The sequence below is a fragment of the Bolinopsis microptera genome, chromosome 1, assembly GCF_026151205.1.
Source record: "Bolinopsis microptera isolate Bmic1 chromosome 1, MBARI_Bmic_1.0, whole genome shotgun sequence".
NCBI classification, from domain to species: domain Eukaryota; kingdom Metazoa; phylum Ctenophora; class Tentaculata; order Lobata; family Bolinopsidae; genus Bolinopsis; species Bolinopsis microptera.
The window spans coordinates 4,659,868-4,678,888 of NC_087072.1; the positions used below are offsets into that span (position 1 = coordinate 4,659,868).

General features: G+C 37.9%; 2 protein-coding genes across 3 annotated transcripts; one reads left to right on the forward strand and one right to left on the reverse strand.

Annotated features, from left to right (window-relative positions):
* Positions 1–10,388, forward strand: LOC134820283 (uncharacterized). Of its 2 annotated transcripts, none has more exons than XM_063830540.1 (9): positions 1–86; positions 1,679–1,811; positions 3,679–3,790; positions 4,092–4,222; positions 4,884–4,957; positions 8,158–8,306; positions 8,581–8,663; positions 9,618–9,779; positions 9,924–10,388. In XM_063830540.1, the coding sequence occupies exons 1-9, from the start codon at positions 4–6 to the stop codon at positions 10,041–10,043; spliced, it is 1,047 nt and encodes a 348-aa protein (XP_063686610.1). In that variant the 5' UTR covers positions 1–3; the 3' UTR covers positions 10,044–10,388. The 2 variants fall into 2 exon arrangements, with proteins under 2 accessions (XP_063686610.1, XP_063686606.1); XM_063830536.1 differs by having other exon boundaries at positions 8,149–8,306; positions 9,924–10,382.
* On the reverse strand, positions 10,377–12,526 carry LOC134820302 (calretinin-like). Its single transcript, XM_063830541.1, has 6 exons — positions 12,421–12,526; positions 11,937–12,048; positions 11,564–11,836; positions 11,215–11,419; positions 11,005–11,108; positions 10,377–10,796 (listed from the first exon to the last, which is right to left on the reverse strand). Exons 1-6 carry the CDS (start codon positions 12,459–12,461, stop codon positions 10,668–10,670), a joined length of 864 nt encoding a protein of 287 aa, XP_063686611.1. The 5' UTR covers positions 12,462–12,526; the 3' UTR covers positions 10,377–10,667.
* Positions 12,527–19,021: the final 6,495 nt, after the last annotated feature.

A 19,021-nucleotide genomic window follows, 5' to 3' on the forward strand; every position in this document is an offset into this window, starting at 1 on the left:
GCAATGGCCTCGGTTAAGCAGAAGTTAGCAAGTGCTCTGGATTTCGACAAGACTGTGGTTATCAAGCAAAATGGAAATATAAACGGGTTTGGATTTTTCTTCATAAATTTAGGAGTCTTGTGTTTCTACAGGAAACCGTTCGTTAATATTTGACTCAACCTTCAAAGCCGGATTCTCTCAGAGCATTTATTTCGAATCACTCAATCTGTACAGTTATATACAATAAGGGCAGTACTGTGTTATAATCATCAAAACATAAGCCATACTATTCCTCTATATCATCAAGTACGATAACAGCCACAAAACGTGGTGGTAAAAGTCTTGATATTACCGTGATTGATATTACCGTGATTGAGGAAGCACAAGGTGTTTTATCATTCTGTATCAGTCCGTATCCATGACGAAATTGCTGCGCACGTTTTTACCCCTTCAAACGAATCTTCATGGGAGCAATGGTATAGTACAAATTAATTGCTATTTGTAGCTGTGACCAGGTGCTTTCACGAAGGTTTTGTTGTGTGTTATGTTTTAAGGTGTCAGTATGGAGTGGCGAGTAGGAGGGGTCTGGCTACACCTCCATTATAATTGGTATGGATATTTTATTTCTTTTTAATTTGTCTTCTCGAAATCTGGCACTCCTGGACACCATGTTAGTCTTGTTTTCGTATTTCATGTTCTCGGATCTGTAGGACTTATAGTTTTATTTCGCAGGAGATTTGGAACCTGATTATTATTATGGCCTTCCAAAAAGCTAAGCCGGCTGAGTATGCCTTGCTACTATAGAAAACCGAGTTGGTATCATGTCCACATGTCATAACACATGTCATAACACATGCCTCTAAAATATAATAGGATCGCTACGTGACAGACCTCAAGTCACGTCCCTAATCTTAGCAATAATTACTTCTCAATCAAACGTGACATTTTCACGTGCCAGTGGCATTGCAAAACAAGTACATGTCAATGGGGAGGAGACATTTGATGATGTGCTCCCTGATGTCACTGAGACCATATCATCCAGCCTATATTGAGGTACAGATTTAAGGAGATAAGATGCACGCTGCTGCCAGAATATATTAGAGTGGGGCAGGGCACAATTAGGTTTGTCACTGCACTCAATAAGTCGACAGAATAGGTCAATATTCCTCATTTCATGCCTGGAACTCGGCGGGGTTTTCTTTTTTTGGCGACTTTCTCATTGCTTTGACAAAGAGAATTGCCGTCGTGGGAAGATTCCAGACTACTAGTTTGGGAGGGACTGTCAGGTGGTTTTGGCTGGTGTTTTTATTCAATCCCACATGCACATGAAAACAAAAATCATCAAAGACGACCCGCTCACGGAAAAGCTCAGACAATCGAACATTGAACTAATCGATAACAATTATTATATAAAATATTATACCTCGAGGAGGCCTGTACAGTATATCATATATTAGATTAATATGGAACTTCAGCTGAAATTAAGCGAATACTATGAATCTTAAAGCTAATTCGAAAATTTTTTGTTTGTTGTATCGCGCAATTAATCTCCACCAAAGATTACTCCCTCACTTCATAGTTCATAGTCTTTATTTCACTATTACAATAGTGAAACAAATCTGACCAATCTCCGTGCAATCTAAATAATATCATCATAATTCCACTTTATATTTCACACTATTTCACTTATATTTTTCAGGGTGCACCAAGCCTCAAAAGCGATCAACATAAAGCGTGTAATCCCTACATTTAGTGTTAACGGCGTGTACAGTTGCCAGTTATCATCAGTCTCAGATCAACTGGCAATGGGGTACGGAAATGGGGACGTTGAAGTGAGTACTTGCTACTTAGAGTTGTATCTTAACATTTATTAAACCAATAGATACTTAAGATAATATATAATATATGTTATCACAATATGAACTTCTAGTTAGTATTTTAGCTTACCAAGTTGAGCTAGAACCTGAAACAACAGTACACTTTACAACAATATTTCGGCAAAGTAAAAACTCGAGTAAAAACAAACTGCAGTGCCAAGGTTGGTGGTGAACAAAGGCAAAAGGCACAACAACAACAGATCAACTAACAGATATATTGACCAATGGCCTATAAGTAAATTAACAACAGAGTTTAATGTTGTTAACACGAGCTGCGGTACCAGGTGCCCTATCAGGAGTTCACACTTCACACTTTAAGATTACAGCTGTGCTAACTTTATACCACTTCTGGCTTATCACTAATGATCTAATCACGTGATCAGAACGGTGAAGTTGTTAGCACGTGACCACCTCGTGGTGTGCTCTGTGTGTAAGGTCCGAGGTCTCTTCCACTATCGGGGCACGAGGCTTTTCAAAAATAAATCAATTACGTTGGATTCGAGAACGTGAACCCAAGGACACGTTTTAAATTTCAATTTATATATCCTACTGTCCTATTAGTTACTAGGATACAAAGACACCTTCATGCAATCCGATCAAGTTCTACAGAATACTAACGCGGTATCTTTTTGCATGCAATTTTTGGATGTCTGATTTCAGCCCTATTATATCGCAGAGACGTCTGAAATCTGAATTATCATTGCGAAGTTTGTTGGAAAATTTAATTTTTTTCAAACGGCGGAAATTTCAATTGTTCCTACAGCACGTCCAACTGTATTCGATAATGTTTAACAGATAAAACTGAGCATGAGTATATTGTTAAAGATCTCAAGAGTTTCAAAACGTGGCTGAGTATGGAAAACGTGACAATTGGAAGCTAAAAGAACTCGACTTTTTCAATCACATGTGGCTTCTTCACGCATTGCATAGTGTCCGACCAAAAAGGTACTTTTAGGTGCTCGCCCCAAATTATATAAGAGAATTGGTCGTTTTTTGAGGCTAGACCGATCTTAGAAGCCACCTTTAAACAGTATTTCAGTAAATCTTTCAATCAAATATTTGAACGTGAGTAGACAAAGTAAGTATTAACAGTTTAGATCAAGTAATATTTGGCACCGATGGACCAACATTTAAACAATACAATGGTTATCATGATATTAAATTCACATGTGAACTAATGAGGGCCATAGGTTAAGATATTGAGTCGCAACTTGGATCTTATCGTTTGTTTATAACGTATCCAACAGTAGGGCCACCCCATACGGGATATCAAAATTGCACAGTCAGAAGTGCCGCTATTGTGTGTTATTGAGCAAAATGGCCCTTGAAGTGGGTAGCAGAAAACGGGCGCCAAGAAACGCATTGAATTTGAAATTTGAGGATAAAAATCTGATAACCAAATTATATTATGATAAATATTATCAATCATAATATAATTTTATATCATACTAGAAAGCCCGGGAGGAAGTTAATAGTATTCTTCGATAGTCAGTTTTTATAGCATCAAAAAATATCCTTCACAACCGAAAATACAGCCAATTAAAATGTAGCTCGCACTGAACACAACGTAATTACAACAAAACCGATGGAAATGTCGTAACAACATTCATTGCACGTGCACTTGCACTTTTGAACACCGTTACCATGGTTACCATGCAACTTCCTATTTTCTACCTAATTTGCACGTGGGCGGTCGTACAAACAGAAACTGTTGATTACGTAATCCCCAGCCAAACCACCCTCCCCCCCCGGTCATCCACCGCTATCATTTAAAACCCCCTCCCCCGGCTGGTTACGTAATATTTGAACGTCTTACCCACAGGTTTATAATGTAGAGACCGGAGAACAGATCTCTCTTATCCAGAATGTTTGTAAAAACCTTCCTGTTACTTCCATCAGATACCTTTACGGCTCTGGAGCTTTCTTCGCAACAGGTTACTTTAGTTCACACATACTATACATCATGCTTCTTTTAGTTTCGTTCTGCGCTAAAACTTCTGCCTTTACAAGATGATCGCGTTGTTATTGAAATGTACGACAACTGATCACAAATGATGTCTTTTTTAACGATTAAGACAAAACATTACTCATCATTTGACGTTCGATCATAATCCGTTTTAAAACGCCCAAACGACGACATTGTTCAATTGAACAGCCATTACATGAGTAATATAAGTATATCCAGTGTTCTGAACACATTACTTATTATATTTATAATCCTCCGAATATTTCCAGGTCCTAGTGGTAAAGTGCGGCAGATAGACCCCTCACAAAACATAAACCAGTGGGTTTTGGAGTTAGATAACAACGAGATAAACTGTGTAGACGTTAATCTTGATAACACCTATCTCGCGCTAGTCGGCAAGGTTTTACTACTTACATTTCTTACTAGTGTTAATTTAATGTTTGAAGAGAAGTCTCCATTCAATGAGCTGCAAACTAGTTAAATATGGATTATATTAGAGCCAGGCCAGCCTAACTCCGGGCTCATTGTCGGTAGCATTTGTTTGAGCTCACTCTAGTCTCAAGTACGTGTTTTCACTGTGAACAATTAATTTGTAGTTACTCTTTTAATTGATGCCGCTCTAGGAACTAATAATACTGCTAACTTTGATCGTTTGTTTTGAAGTAACCAATGCTACTTGTCTCCTCGACTTAAACTATCTGCTAACTGTTTTGAAGTTACCGATGCTCCTTGCGAAGGTGATCTTGTGTTTTACAGATAACATCATAGCACATCACACAAGTTTTACAAGTTTCACATAACACAGCCCTTAATTCGCTCATATACATTATACATGCACAAGTGAGCCGATTTAAAGATGTCTGCCTTTATAGTTTACTTAACAGTTAACATTTGAAGTTTACGAAGCACGACTAAAGTTTGTTGCTCGTTATAATTCATCTTTGCAGCGGTTAAATGAGAGCGCGCGCCGACTTAAATAATAAAAAAGGATAATTTAAAGATCGAACACGTGAATTTAACATATTTTAACAATATTTTGACGTTATAATTGGCTTTTCCAGTTACCATACGTGTTTGTCTATGACGTGGAGACTTTCAAAGTGCTTACTGTTTTTGAAGGACCTAAAGGAATTAGGTAAGTAAAAGATGTGATATTTTCTGCAGAAAAATATATTGTTTGAAAGTTAAACAAACTTTAGATGCCGATCATGTGACATCCAGTATTGACTTTACACTGTCTGACTAATTAATTCGGAAAGACGCACAGTATTAAAAGTATTAAAAGTAAGCGAAATTTAAAGATCGACTGGGAAAAACAATTTCCTGATCTCGTACAAAATCTGTGCACGTCAAAGAAAAGAACATTCAATTATTGTTACAATGAAAGTAGCAGTGAAAATAGGAAGGTTTTATGTTTTGACCGAGTGGCCTGAGAAAATAAGATTGTTCTGCACAATATTATGTGTTCGTGAAAATACCAAGGTGATTAATAGAATAACTTAATTAAAATTTTCACATTTCAAAACGGTTAGAATTTCATCTAACTGCAAACTTACGTTAAAAATGAAATAATTAATAAAACGTGAGGAGGGGTACTTAGTACTTCAGATGAAAATACGAATATCAGATGAACCTTCGCTGGTCCTGAATCTGGTGAATTAGATTTATCCTGTGATGAACTGTGAGACTAATCTATAAATTCCTTTGAAGGCTCGTAATTTGAAATTCGATACGTGAACTGACCCGCATTGGGCAATGTGCTAAGTCGGCCGCCAGTCGATTTGATTAGGCCCAAAACGGCTGACATAAACCTTTAATTGGGATGGGAGCAGTTTCATGACTGACTGATGAGTTGTTGTCCAGTGAGCAACTGTCTAGTGAAGGGACTGTATACTGAAAACACATTATCATGCTATCTTCTCAAGTCTACTCAATCAGCCACTTTTCATTGACCACAGCGTTATACTTCGTTGTGAAGTGTCTGTAATGTGGGCTACTGTGTCTATGCATTGTTATGCACACAAGCACTTTATCGTAGCGTAATATGAAAATGTCGGAAATATTCACAGGCTAGTACTGGTTTTAAAATAAAGAATATAACAGTTTTAAACTTGTGTAATTATATACTTGTTGGTTTATTGGGTTCATTGTGATTAAGATGTATTGGCCTATTGGTGAGATGACAGAAGTGTCTTTAACTTTGCTGCTCAAAAAACATGGAGCTCATTCTTATCTGGGCTGTTTCCACAGAACTCCATTGGAACTGGGTTCATTACCTATTCAAACTTATTTTGCTACACAGACCCCTTCCTCAAAATAACGAATCAAGTTTTTTATTACTTCTTTTTTATTACTTTTCGGCTTACTGAAATCATGAAACGATTTTAAGTCGCCAAAATTTCTGTTTGATTAAAAATGCACGACAGCCTCATCCGAATGTTACCGAACAAATTGAAAAATCATACCAGGAAAATTAATTTAAAAGTTGATTAATAAAACCCCCCGTTATCAAATTTCAAAACAATGCCACGCCGCTAATAAATTATTGCCCGATGTTTTAATCGATTCCACGATTCTAAGAATGTAAAAGATTTGCTGCCCTTCTGGAGTATTTACGGATAGTCAGTTGGTGGGATATTGACAGATCAGTGTCATCAGATTATGGTTTATACTAACTGATATACGCCCTCGAATTCCCTACCAACAACCTACCAATAACCTACCAATAACCTACCAACAACTTACCAATAACCTACCAACAACCTACCAATAACCTACCAATAACCTACCAATAACCTACCAACAACTTACCAACAACCTACCAATAACCTACCAACAACCTACCAATAACCTACCAACAACCTACCAATAACCTATCAATAACCTACCAATAACCTACCAACAACCTACCAATAACCTACCAATAACCTACCAATAACCTACCAATAACCTAACAATAACCTACCAATAACCTACCAATAACCTACCAATAACCTACTAACACATACTAACAACCTACCAATAACCTACCAATAACCTACCAACAACTTACCAATAACCTATCAATAACCTACCAATAACCTACCAACAACCTACCAATAACCTACCAATAACCTACCAATAACCTACCAATAACCCAACAATAACCTACCAATAACCTACCAATAACCTATCAATAACCTACCAATAACCTACCAACAACCTACCAATAACCTACCAATAACCTACCAATAACCTACCAATAACCTATCAATAACCTACCAATAACCTACCAACAACTTACCAACAACCTACCAATAACCTACCAACAACCTACCGATAACCTACCAACAACCTACCAATAACATATCAATAACCTACCAATAACCTACCAACAACCTACCAATAACCTACCAATAACCTACCAATAACCTACCAATAACCTAACAATAACCTACCAATAACCTACCAATAACCTATCAATAACCTACCAATAACCTACCAACAACCTACCAATAACCTACCAATAACCTACCAATAACCTACCAATAACCTATCAATAACCTACCAATAACCTACCAACAACCTACCAATAACCTACCAATAACCTACCAACAACTTACCAACAACCTACCAATAACCTACCAACAACCTACCAATAACCTACCAACAACCTACCAATAACCTATCAATAACCTACCAATAACCTACCAACAACCTACCAATAACCTACCAATAACCTAACAATAACCTACCAATAACCTACCAACAACCTACCAATAACCTACCAATAACCTACCAATAACCTACCAATAACCTAACAATAACCTACCAATAACCTACCAATAACCTACCAATAACCTACCAATAACCTAACAATAACCTACCAATAACCTACCAATAACCTACCAATAACCTACTAACACATACTAACAACCCACTAACAACGTTGCCATTAGGGCGTAGCTCCTCGTGAGCCTCTCTTGTCGTGAATTCCTCTCTCACGTGCGCTTCTTCTTATCTCCTCTTAATTTTTCGTCGTCTTACCGAAATCAAATTAAAAAATCATATCAAGAAAATCGATAATTAAAATTAAATATTAAAACCGCCCAAAATTATGTAGTTGCCCAGTTCCACCTCCCAACTGGATGGTGGACTGGAATTACCAAAATAACTGTACAACAACCGTTACCGCTGATCCTTGTCCGCTGCATTCTCTGAACAGTGTATACCATTTGCTGTTTGCAGGAACTGTTCGGTGTGCTTTGCACTTGAAAATACATCTGGTCAGTACATAATTATGGAACTAGTTGACTTGTGGTTATTAGCAATTAAACCAAGAACTAGATATTTCAGTCTGGAGGGATCCCAAACAGGGCACTCACAGCGCCTCTTCGTAACCAAGTTCGATCCTGTAGACAAGTTTACTGTGATGAGTGCGGGGTGGGACAGCAGTGTCAAACTCTGGGACACTAGAACTAACAGTGTCATTTGGAATGTCTCTGGTAGGTTGGATTAAATAACTTTAAAGTCCAAATCCAGGCCTTAACTATGATTCAATTGTCTCTGCACGAAGCCTCCCAGATTCAATTTCTTGTTCAACTGCGATTTAAACTGATTATATGGTTTATCATTGATGCATTATTCTTCATTCAAATGGAGACAAATTTTTAAAAAAAATTTCATATTTCAGTCAATAACAATGCTCAAAATAATAATCTGCATGCTAATTGTGAGCTTATTGTGTGCTAATTATGTGGTAACTACTTCATATTACAGGTCCCAAAGTATGCGGTGAAGGAATTGACAAGTCAGGAAATTATTTAGTAACAGCATCTTGGTTTGTTAAAGACGCTCTGCAGGTAAATCCTAAATTATTTAAGTATTTTAGAATTTATTTGTTAAATGTTATTGTTAGCTTGTAGAGTTCGTGTGCTTGTTTGTCACTGACAAAAGAACATATTACTTACCGACTGCTGCATTCACGAATGCGTCATGTTGAAGAATTGTTTATTTGGAAAACAGCTTCTGTCAATAAAGTTGGTTCTAATTAGATTTACGCTTCAATAAATGAAAACATTGCATATAATAGTGCACGTCAATTTCATATGCGTTGCCCACTGTATTTGAATTCGGCAGAAGCCGCTGGATAGTAGATATATTCGATACAAGTCAAGCTTAGTCTCTATTGATGAATAAGAGTCGTAAAAAACAAAGGCCTTTTGTCTCGTATCCAGGATAATTGGCCCTAACGAGTTTGTGCGATGTTAAAGCAGGGTAGATTTACAAAGAAAGGGTGTTCATTAGTCACGCATAGAGGAATGTTTGGAGTTTTTTTGAATCCCCGATTGTCATCAGTCGCTAAATGTATCAGGTTTGTTTGGCATTGAAGTTCATACAATTTTTCGCGGTATTCGCAATTCGGCAAGTGCTTATTGTTGTCTGGTTACTGACTGGTCTGGCAAAATAAAATCGGTCACAAAGTACTACCACGTGTTTTCATTTGATTTGGAACCCGCGTAAATATTGTAATGATGCAAATCTTAATTTCAGCAGTTAGTGAGTTACCGCGCATCTATACTATATAAGTATTATATACTATAAAATATAGACTATATATATACTAGCTTCTAAGCTATGCGCGCTAAGCTAAACTCTACTGTATCATTACATTATTAAAAATGATGAAGTCTAGTTGAGCCGTACTATACAGTATACTCAGTAAAAACCACGTGAAATTTGAATGAATTAGTCATTAGCCATGATCATTTTGCTTATTTCGCTCCATTTCAACCATAAAGATATAACATCCTCAGTTATGGGATACCAGATCTCAGAAACTGGTCTCGACTCTGAATTGTCGAACTGTGGAGGATTCAGAGTTTTTGTACTGCGGACAGTTTTACACCCACGACAAAGTCATCTGTGGAGGAAGTGGGGTCACAAATGCTAAACTCGTGGATACTGTGGAGAATAAGGTACTGTTTAAATTAAACGTGCATATAAATAAACCGATTTTCAGTGAACTTTCTGCTTTCAAATTATATTTTTGGTTCAGTTAAAAAAGATTGAAAGAAGTTTATTTTTCCGCAGAACAATTTGACGCTGATTTAATATCCCAGGTAGTTGACGAGGTTATGACAAATCTGAAAGTGATGCAGAGCTTGTGCCTGTCACGTGAGAGGAAGATGTGTGTGACAGCTGGTCTGGGAGACCACGCCACGTGCGCCACTTTCTCATGACATCAGAGCTTTCCAGAAACTTGTCGATAAATTCTTCCGGTCAGATGCTCTGTGGAGTGAAAAACGTTGAATAGAACTTTGTAGAAAATCAGACGAAGCAGGCAAAGTATTTATAAAAACAGAGTTCTATATTGGTGATCACGTTTTTTCAAGAACTTCAGTCTTTAATTGATTTAAAGTCACGTATTTGTATTTGACAAAACTCTTTTCAGTATTCTTTAGCTTTTAAGATATAATACGACCGTCAACGGTTTTGTATTTAGTTTTTGCGATATCTGTTCCGAAATACAGTGTAAAAATGTATGTTGGTTTTAATTAAACGATAATATTGTTCCCATAGAACTCAGAAGCAATTCATTTTTTCATGTTAAAACAACCAAAATAAAAATTGTGACACGGTACAAGAATCAAAAGCAAGTAAGATTCAGTTTCCTGTGATCTAAAACTTCATATTTTTGCAATAATAACAGGAAAACCCAGGATTTTGCAAAATAAAATCTCATGATAAAAACAATATTTGTTTTGTTCTGATCAAATTTTTTAAAATCTCCCGAGCGACAATTTAAAATCAAATAAGAATCTCAACTCCCAATGTTAACAACTCTGAATTAAAAGTAGCTTCTATCAAGTGTCACTACCAGACGGCTCTGGTTCCGGGATGGGCGATATTTGACCTGACGTGAAAAACAGATCCGATAATTCTTTCTTGCTGATCTTTCCATCAAAATTAGTGTCTATAACTCGCACAACTTTCTGAAATATGACAAGATTAGCGTCCATTACAATTCGCAAAGCAAGCTAGGATTTCTAATAGGCAATAAATTGCCATGGTCACGATGGATCCAGGATTTTGCCGATGTTTAAATTCACTGTTAAATGAAATGTTCGCTATAATAGCGATTCCCCGCTAACACCGACTTCTCCGCCAAAAATGGGTGTATCTCCAAAATGCCAGACTAACCTCTACAAGATTCTCTAGTTGGTCCACGGTAAGGTCTATCTCAACTTTCCTCATCATATCGCTAACTATCTCCATCAACTCTTCTCCCTCCAGAAACCCATCTCCTAAGGAAAGTGGCGTGTGAATTTCCCTGAATCTTTAAAGAATCATATAAATAAAATGTCGGTAAAACAAGCAAGATACGACACTCTCAAGAATAATTCCACTTACTGTCCCTATCGTAGTGTTCGAAGATCTCAGTAAACTCCTGCTTGTTCAGGTTCTTGTAAAGCTCAATATGGTCCAGGAAGTTGGTGGGAACTTGGAGGATCAGCTTCAGCTCATCCTGTTCTATCAGCTTGTCGTGGTTCCCGTCAAAATGTGAGTATATCTCGTTCATTATTAGATCCATCTCCGCTTCCTTGATAGAGATGTTCTGCGAATTTTCGCATTAGAAACGAAAAAGCATGCAATGTAATTCCAATATATGTACTTCCAATATACTTCCACTGTTAATATGTACATAAATGTGAGTGCATATCGTTAATCTTAGTAAAAACACCTAAGTTCTGTATCAAACCCTGTTGGTCCTGATAAGATCTGTCATGAAACTCTCCAGCTCTTTGCGCTCCAACCTCCCACTGTTATCACGATCGTAATACTCCCAGATTCTCAGAAAGTTGGGGTACGTCAGGGGTCTGTTTTGTATCTTGAACTTGAGGAGAAAGTTTTCCTCAACAGGAAGGATCTTAGACATCTCCGAAAGTTCTATTTTACCATCCCTGTTTAGATCATAGCATTCCAGGAGGGTTTGTTTCAGTCCCGCTATGTCTGACTTGGAGATAATCTGGCCCTGCGAAGAAAGATCGATATCATCTTTGTTAGATCTTTAAGTTGGTACTTAACTAGGAAGCACTAAACAGCGCAGCTCACAGTTGCAAAATACTTTCTACCTGTGCTTCAAAGAGGTCTGATAGAAACTTGTTAATTTCTTGTTCCTCAATAAAACCGTTCCCATCTGAGTCGTAGTGCATCCAAACGTCACGAAAATCAGCGGCAGACAATCTGAATAAGAGTATGGGTTAGATTCTACTTAATAGAGAAAGTCAGGTCATGAACAGGTCTCATAGCGTTCAGAGTCAATGTACTCACTACCTGTTTGTATGCCGTAAATTAGTCGTTAATTAGCGACTAAATACCTCAGCTAAATGCTTTAAGATCAGAACACTGTACAAGTATACAACAGAAAATACTGAATTTGTATTATTAAAATGCCTGAATATCCTCTAGGGCTAATTGCTTTAGGAACTAAGATTGCTATTAGAATTACAATGAATATTCTACTGCCTTATTCAGACACAAATTATGTTCTCAACGTTTGTAATTTAAATCTTAGTATATGAGCTAAAAGAAAGCAAATAATAAGTAAAGACATACTTGACTCCCAGGGGTATCGAATCGAAAAGGAACATTGTCATTATATGACTCAGGAATCTACATCGCCAACCCCACCGAAGAAAATGTGCAGATAACAAACGAGGACATGCCTAGAAAATGGTTTCCTCAAATTAAGCGAGAGTCGTTCAGTTGGCACCAAGTTGTAGTTAACGAGTTAACTAAGACAGGTATTAAGCCACTACATATTGTAGTAAATTAGCGCGACTAAAATTAGGGAGATAGCATGTTCAGTTCCTCGGGAATAGATGGCCTAATTAGCAACCACTTAGTGGCCTAATTAGCAATCACTTATTGTTGTGTATCTTGGATAATTCCTGTATTAATGATCCCTTAGCTGTGTTGTCGTATACTGGTCATTCGCACCTGAGCAACCGTTTATCTGCGTACAACTAAATTACTCGTACGATGTCATAAAAGAGGTTGGTATATACAAGAGGTTTGTGTATGAACGAGGAAGATACGAGGATCACTATTTGGCACAACAAGGATCACTGTTTGGCACGGCAAGGTTTAGTGCAATGGTTTATATAGTTAAACTAGTCTGCCTGTTCTGAGTGACACAAAACAAATCTACTAAACTTGTCTACTTTGTGCTGCTCACGGCTCGTATACCTACCTATTTCGTCACCTAATATGTAGATTGTCTGAGTGGAAATTATTAACGAAATAAGAAAATGATTTACTAGAATAAGAATAATATCAATAAATCGTAAATAAAACGTCAAGGAATCGTAAATGAATCGTAAATAAATAAATGTTGAAACAAACGCCCTGGCCCGACACGGATCGAAACTACTAAAAGTAAAGGGTGCCAAGTTAACAAAGGTACTGATGTTAAAAAAGAGGGTTTGAGGATTGCTGAGAGATGCAGTGCCTCGCGATGCCTCGCGGTCTAGGATTGGGCGTACCAATACCATGATATTGAAGGCTCTTTTTGACAAGTTTGCAACTTTTAAAATGCGACTCAAAATATTCTAGCAATATGTACCATGATTAACTTCGGTCTCATTGAAAGTCTACTTTCACTGACAAACTCATGTGAAAGAGTGGTAGTGAAACTTTTATGCCAATAATTACTAAATAAATTAAAGATAGCCGTTACCACATAGCCAGAACATCTGGTACAAACCAAACAGTCTTCCTGATAACTCTAACATCATGATACTATTTTGTTATCACGCGGCGCTTGTGCTACTATACTGTATTAAGTTACAGTTAGGTTACAGTCAGTTCAAAAAATTATGTGTAGTGTGTATTCAAGGATCGACCGGGACCAGGACTGGAAAAAAGTGCCGGGACCGGGATTGAACCGAGACCGGGAATAAGACCGGGATCTGGAATAAGATCGGGACCGGGATTAAGCCGGGATCGTACCTAACAAAAATTTTACTTTCAATATTCTTTGATCTTATAATTGATCATGTATAATCAATAATGGCGTTAGGTGCAGTATTTAAACAATGTGCTATGTCAGCAAGTTGGTTGATCAAGTTGGTTGATATTAAAGTCACTATTGTGACGGTACAATGTACATTATATTTGGAATTGACGGTACAATTATATTGGATTGTTAGAATATTCTACATTTGATTTAAGCGTAAAAAATATTACTTGTATTTGGTTATCCGAATCTATTGGAGTCCGATTAGCCGTCGCGTTGTGGTTTATCAGAGCGACTCTTTACCTATAAGGTAAATGGTAATCTCAAGCCGCCAAAGAGTTCCTGATCTCCAAGTTTAAGAGAGAGGTGGGGCTTCCGACAAAGAAAGAGTACAAGAATAAGTGCGGACAGTGATATCGAGAAGGGAAGAAACAGTGATACTAACGACTCAGTCAGAGAGATTAACGATGATGCAGCGACTTGGAACCAACTGACCAACTCCTACGCAGTACTTCAGACGGGCCCTGATCTCTGAACAACGTGGTAAGGGAAGATGTTACCAGATATTTGAAGGACAAGCTGGAGCCCCAGAGACGTAATCCTCTGGAGTTCTGGAGGAAAAATCACACTCTGTACCCCATCTCACCTCCTTTGTCCACCTCCTTTCTCAGTCGCAAGTGAAAGGGCTTTCAAGGTGGCGAAAAACATTGTAGGAGATAGCAGACTGAGCCTCCTGCCGGAAAACTTAGAAATCAACTTGATTATCAAATACAAGTACAACTGAAGAGTGAAGAGCCATAAACTACGAAATATATATCAGCTCAAGTTCCCTCCTGATTGGTTAATGGTTATTGGTTATATTACCTTGCCCCGAACAATCTGAACAAAGACGACTCGGACGACGAGAGTATTGTTACGGAGTCTAATGAAGAGGCAGTTAGATTTACCGACGAATCAGATGACGAGGACATTACGTAGGGTAGCATGTGTTAATTTACTGACTCTGACACTACAACCTTGGTATCCTTTACTGATTAAAATCACAGCTATCAGCACAACAAACCAGCACTTAAATCTGACACTAAAACCTGGTATCCGCTACTGTTTAAAAGCACAAGCACAGCTCACCCAACAAACTGGCAATTAACTCTGACAGTGTTTTGTTGATTAATTGGGAAATAATTTTGCTTAAAATTTCAGTTTTTCAAAAAAATCGTTCATTTGTGCAAAAAGTTTTTCGATAATTTAATAAAATGGTCAAACAAAATTTAGAAAAAAATCCCGGTTCGGTCCCGGTCAAAATTCGGCATTTTAGCCGGGACCGGGATTCCCGGTCCCGGCCGATTTTTGACCGAGACCGGGATTAAGCCGGGATCCCGGTCGAGCCTTGTGTGTATTGCTGTAAAATGTAAGCAGTGTAGAATTAATAAGTTTAAAAGTGTTAAAAGTGTTAAAATTGTTAAAAGTGTTAACAGTATCGGCTGCTAGAAGTAAAAGTATTACTATTGGTTAGCTAGCGAACAACTTAAACTTGTTAATGTTCCATGAACGACAAACGTTTAAATCGTTTAACGTCCGTAAATTGGCAGCGTTATACCCTCTTGCGGTAGAAATGGGCTAACTACTGTAGCCTACTTTACTTTATAGCTGTTTTATACACAACAAGCTTATCAGAATATAATACATCTCAGTAATAGGAGAACTGGAAAACATACCGGTCTCCACATAGCACAACTGCAGTGCTAAGTGATGTATCCTTATGTTTCGCTATGGAAATGCACAAATATAAAAGTCATTAAGCTTTCATCGATTCGAACGATGAAATCGAACCTGCTACCGCATACTAAAGATTCGTAAAAAATTCGTACTTTTTTTTGCGCTATGACCCATACCACATACCCAGGTATTATAAACGAATTCAGCTACTTTAAGAAAAGAAACCTTTTTGCTCGATAAGTTACCAATTACTAAGTTATGATCATAACAATAACTAGTGATAGTTGGACGTGACGTGCTCCTAAAGAAAGGTATACAAAAGGGACTGGGTCTAGACTAACGATCTTCTTCTCATATTTTTACTCTTTTACTCTTTTCTAGCTTTACAGCTAAATAGTTATTATACGAACCAGCTGCGTCACACTGAAATGAATTACACGAAAAGACGCCCTACTTAATGAGTTTTGTACGCAACATTAGCTTTAGTCTCTAATGCTTTCAACTCTTAAGTGTTTAAAACATGATTAAATATTAAATATTCAGACACTTCACACTAGGGAAGCTTGCAGCAATCAAGCTGTAATCCAAATATGAACCCAATATGGAAACTATAGAGCATGTTGATTGTTGGTCACATTTTTCATGTTTAAAAACAGGTTTTAACTTTTTTTAGAGCTATCTTAATCATGAAGGTAATAATAATAACACAATTAAATATCACATAGGGGGGGTCCACGTTAAAAAAAGTTAAAAAAGTTAAACTAATTAATGTTAAATTTCAAAATTCAGGCTTAGAAAGTTTAACTTTTTTAACATAAATTCAAATTTGGGTTGAAATTGTAAGACTAGACTAGTTTACTTTTAGGTCATGCGTTGGTATTTTTGTTCATTAGTCATTACATGTAGGAATCTAGGAATGCCCATGTATAGAAAACCGAGTTCTCTTGGTATTTAGTGTATGCTAGTCAAGCTCTAGTCACGAAGCACGAACGGCAGGGCGTACCGTATAGTAGAAATGAAACGAGTAAACTAAAATGGATAATTAATTAAATGGAAAAGTAATACAAAGTGAACGTCAACAGATAAAAACCTCCAAGTGTTCGCTCTAATCAATTGACGTGATTATAGATCACTCGACGTGTCTAATCACAGCTGGTAGTGCTCAGTAAGACTGGCTACCGTCAATTTGAATCCCTTAAAATGATTAAGGGGCAACTAAGAAGTGAGCTCTCCACATCCGGCTCTTCGGGTATACTCTCAAAACTCGTCACGCCACACTGCGTGACGGCACAACGCATCTGCTTGTACCACGTGACACGCCGTCTCGCCAATGAGCACTCCACTAGCAGTCACGCTGTGGTCGCGAGGACCAACCACAGGTCTGGCTGTTAGTCAGGTGCAAAGTGAGCGGACGGCTCGTTACAGACAGTTAGTCTGACAGTAGTTCTGCCAGCCAACCGACTTACACTCAAAATGTGTAACTCCCAAATACGAACATATAAAAACATTGGTTAATATATACCCGGAAACACATACTAAATTCTACGTCCCGTAAACGTTATACTAAAACTAAGATATCCTAAAAGATATCTCTAAATACCATATTACAACATCTCTACCCAAAAATTTTTTTCGAATATTTTAAAACAATAAAATAATCGCCCTTTTCAAAATTTAAATTTCAATGCTCCAACGCATCAAAAGTCCAAAACTTAAAAATAAGACAAGTCTCAAAATATAATACACGGCCCTAACCCTGTGCATTAAATTCAAATCATCAAAATCCTAAAGTTAAAACTGAAATTGACTTCCACAAATCTTTCAAAACTTTCCAAAACTTTCAAATACTTCCCTTTTGCACCAAGTTGTAGAGTCTTTGGTGTTGAGTCTTCATCATTAGATAGAGATGTATCGAATCTCTAAATCTTCTTTGACAAGCAAACAAAGAAGTCAAAATAAATTCGAAGATTTCTACGTTTCCACCACTAAAGCAGCCCTGAGCGAGTCGTGTTGCGAGTAAAGATTCTAATATCCCTATCAGTACTGTTCTGAAAGATAACACGTGTTATACCTAAGTAAGGTACGGTTCCACTGCTAAATACTAAGTGGAAAGTCTAGCTAAGTGAGTAAGACTATACTGTTCTGAAACTAGATTCCAAAAGTAAGTGTACTTCCCTATCCGGGCATCTCCTCGTCTTCTACTGGTTGAAGAGTTTTATAAGATCCGTAACTAGTCTAACGTTGTATCCTAGACGATCAGGTTGTCTCCGTTCCTCAGGTCTCCTAGTGTTATATCTGCGCTCCTCCCTCGGAGGGCTCTCATGTCTTCTTAGATCCACAGGAGAAAGCGATCCTGTTGTGTCAATGTCGTGCCCCACTGTATCATACGACATAGAACTGCTATGACCCATCGTTCCTTCACCAACAACCGGACTCGATGATCTTCTAGCGGCCGATCTCTCTCTAGCTGGAGTGAAGAATTCTGCAGAATTATCAACTGTTTCCACACTATCGCCTGAAGGAATGTTATGTGTGAGAGGTGTTACAGTACTAAAACTAGGATTAGTAGAATTCAGATCTAGTTGAGCAGGTCTATTAACAGCCCTAGGAGTTGAACTAAAACTAGGTTGCTTGTAAATGCTAGCTGCACCATCCTTCTCCAGACGAAACTTCTTCGGATGAACCTCTCTTCTCCTCACAACTGGTGCTCTTCTCAGTTGAAAATCTGTCTCCTCTTCACTATTACTATCGGAATAATCTACAAATCGCTCCGATGAGTCCGTCTTTAACTCAGCTCCACTGCTCTTAGCCTTATTGTAAATGTATGCCTGAGGTGGCTTACTTGCTGTACACAAGACCCCTCTCTCTAGAGAGCTTACATCTCTAGTAACCGCTGAAACATTTTCCACCGTATCAACTGCTCCCGCAACTACTGATGCCTTCTCTGTAGTATCAGCCTGAGTAAGACTAAAATTGCAATGGTGGCTATCAACTTCAGGCGTAATCTGAACAACGTTTACTGTGCTATGGTCATCACTAAACTTCTCATCAAACAATAACCCCGGAATCATACTATCCTCAACACTCAACTCATTGCAAGATTCCTCGATCATATTACTGCAATCATCCTTAACCACTGTCTCGCTGCTAACCGGTACCTGCAGCCTCTTAAACAGTATCGGGTGTTTACATCTATAATGTTCACGTGTCACCCGGTTTACTCCGTCTAAGGCAGCTTCAAGACTAAAAGTGCAACTGCTACTAATGCTCGCTACATTTTCTCGAGATTTACCATAACCCTGGTATTTATAGCGGTTAAATCCACCACACTTCTGGTTTCTCTTCCCCGAGATATGCTTCGTGGTAAAAGTACAGTTAGCAAGCTCCTGAAGCTTCCTGATGACAGAAGACGACACTTTCGAAAATCTCATTACAATCTCATAAATACGTGTGTTTTTGACCGCGGGTGACCTCCTCTTAAAT

Bases quoted from the DNA above. Each gene is read 5' to 3' on its own strand.
- LOC134820283 (XM_063830536.1), top strand. From the start codon at position 4: ATGGCCTCGGTTAAGCAGAAGTTAGCAAGTGCTCTGGATTTCGACAAG. The intron at 1,812-3,678 runs GTGAGTACTTGC...TCTTACCCACAG, and splicing joins ACGGAAATGGGGACGTTGAA to GTTTATAATGTAGAGACCGG. The intron at 8,664-9,617 runs GTAAATCCTAAA...TAACATCCTCAG, and splicing joins TTGTTAAAGACGCTCTGCAG to TTATGGGATACCAGATCTCA.
- LOC134820302 (XM_063830541.1), bottom strand. From the start codon at position 12,461: ATGACAATGTTCCTTTTCGATTCGATACCCCTGGGAGTCAA. The intron at 11,420-11,563 runs GTTTGATACAGA...GAAAATTCGCAG, and splicing joins ATCTTATCAGGACCAACAGG to AACATCTCTATCAAGGAAGC. The intron at 10,797-11,004 runs GTTAGTCTGGCA...GTCATATTTCAG, and splicing joins AACTAGAGAATCTTGTAGAG to AAAGTTGTGCGAGTTATAGA.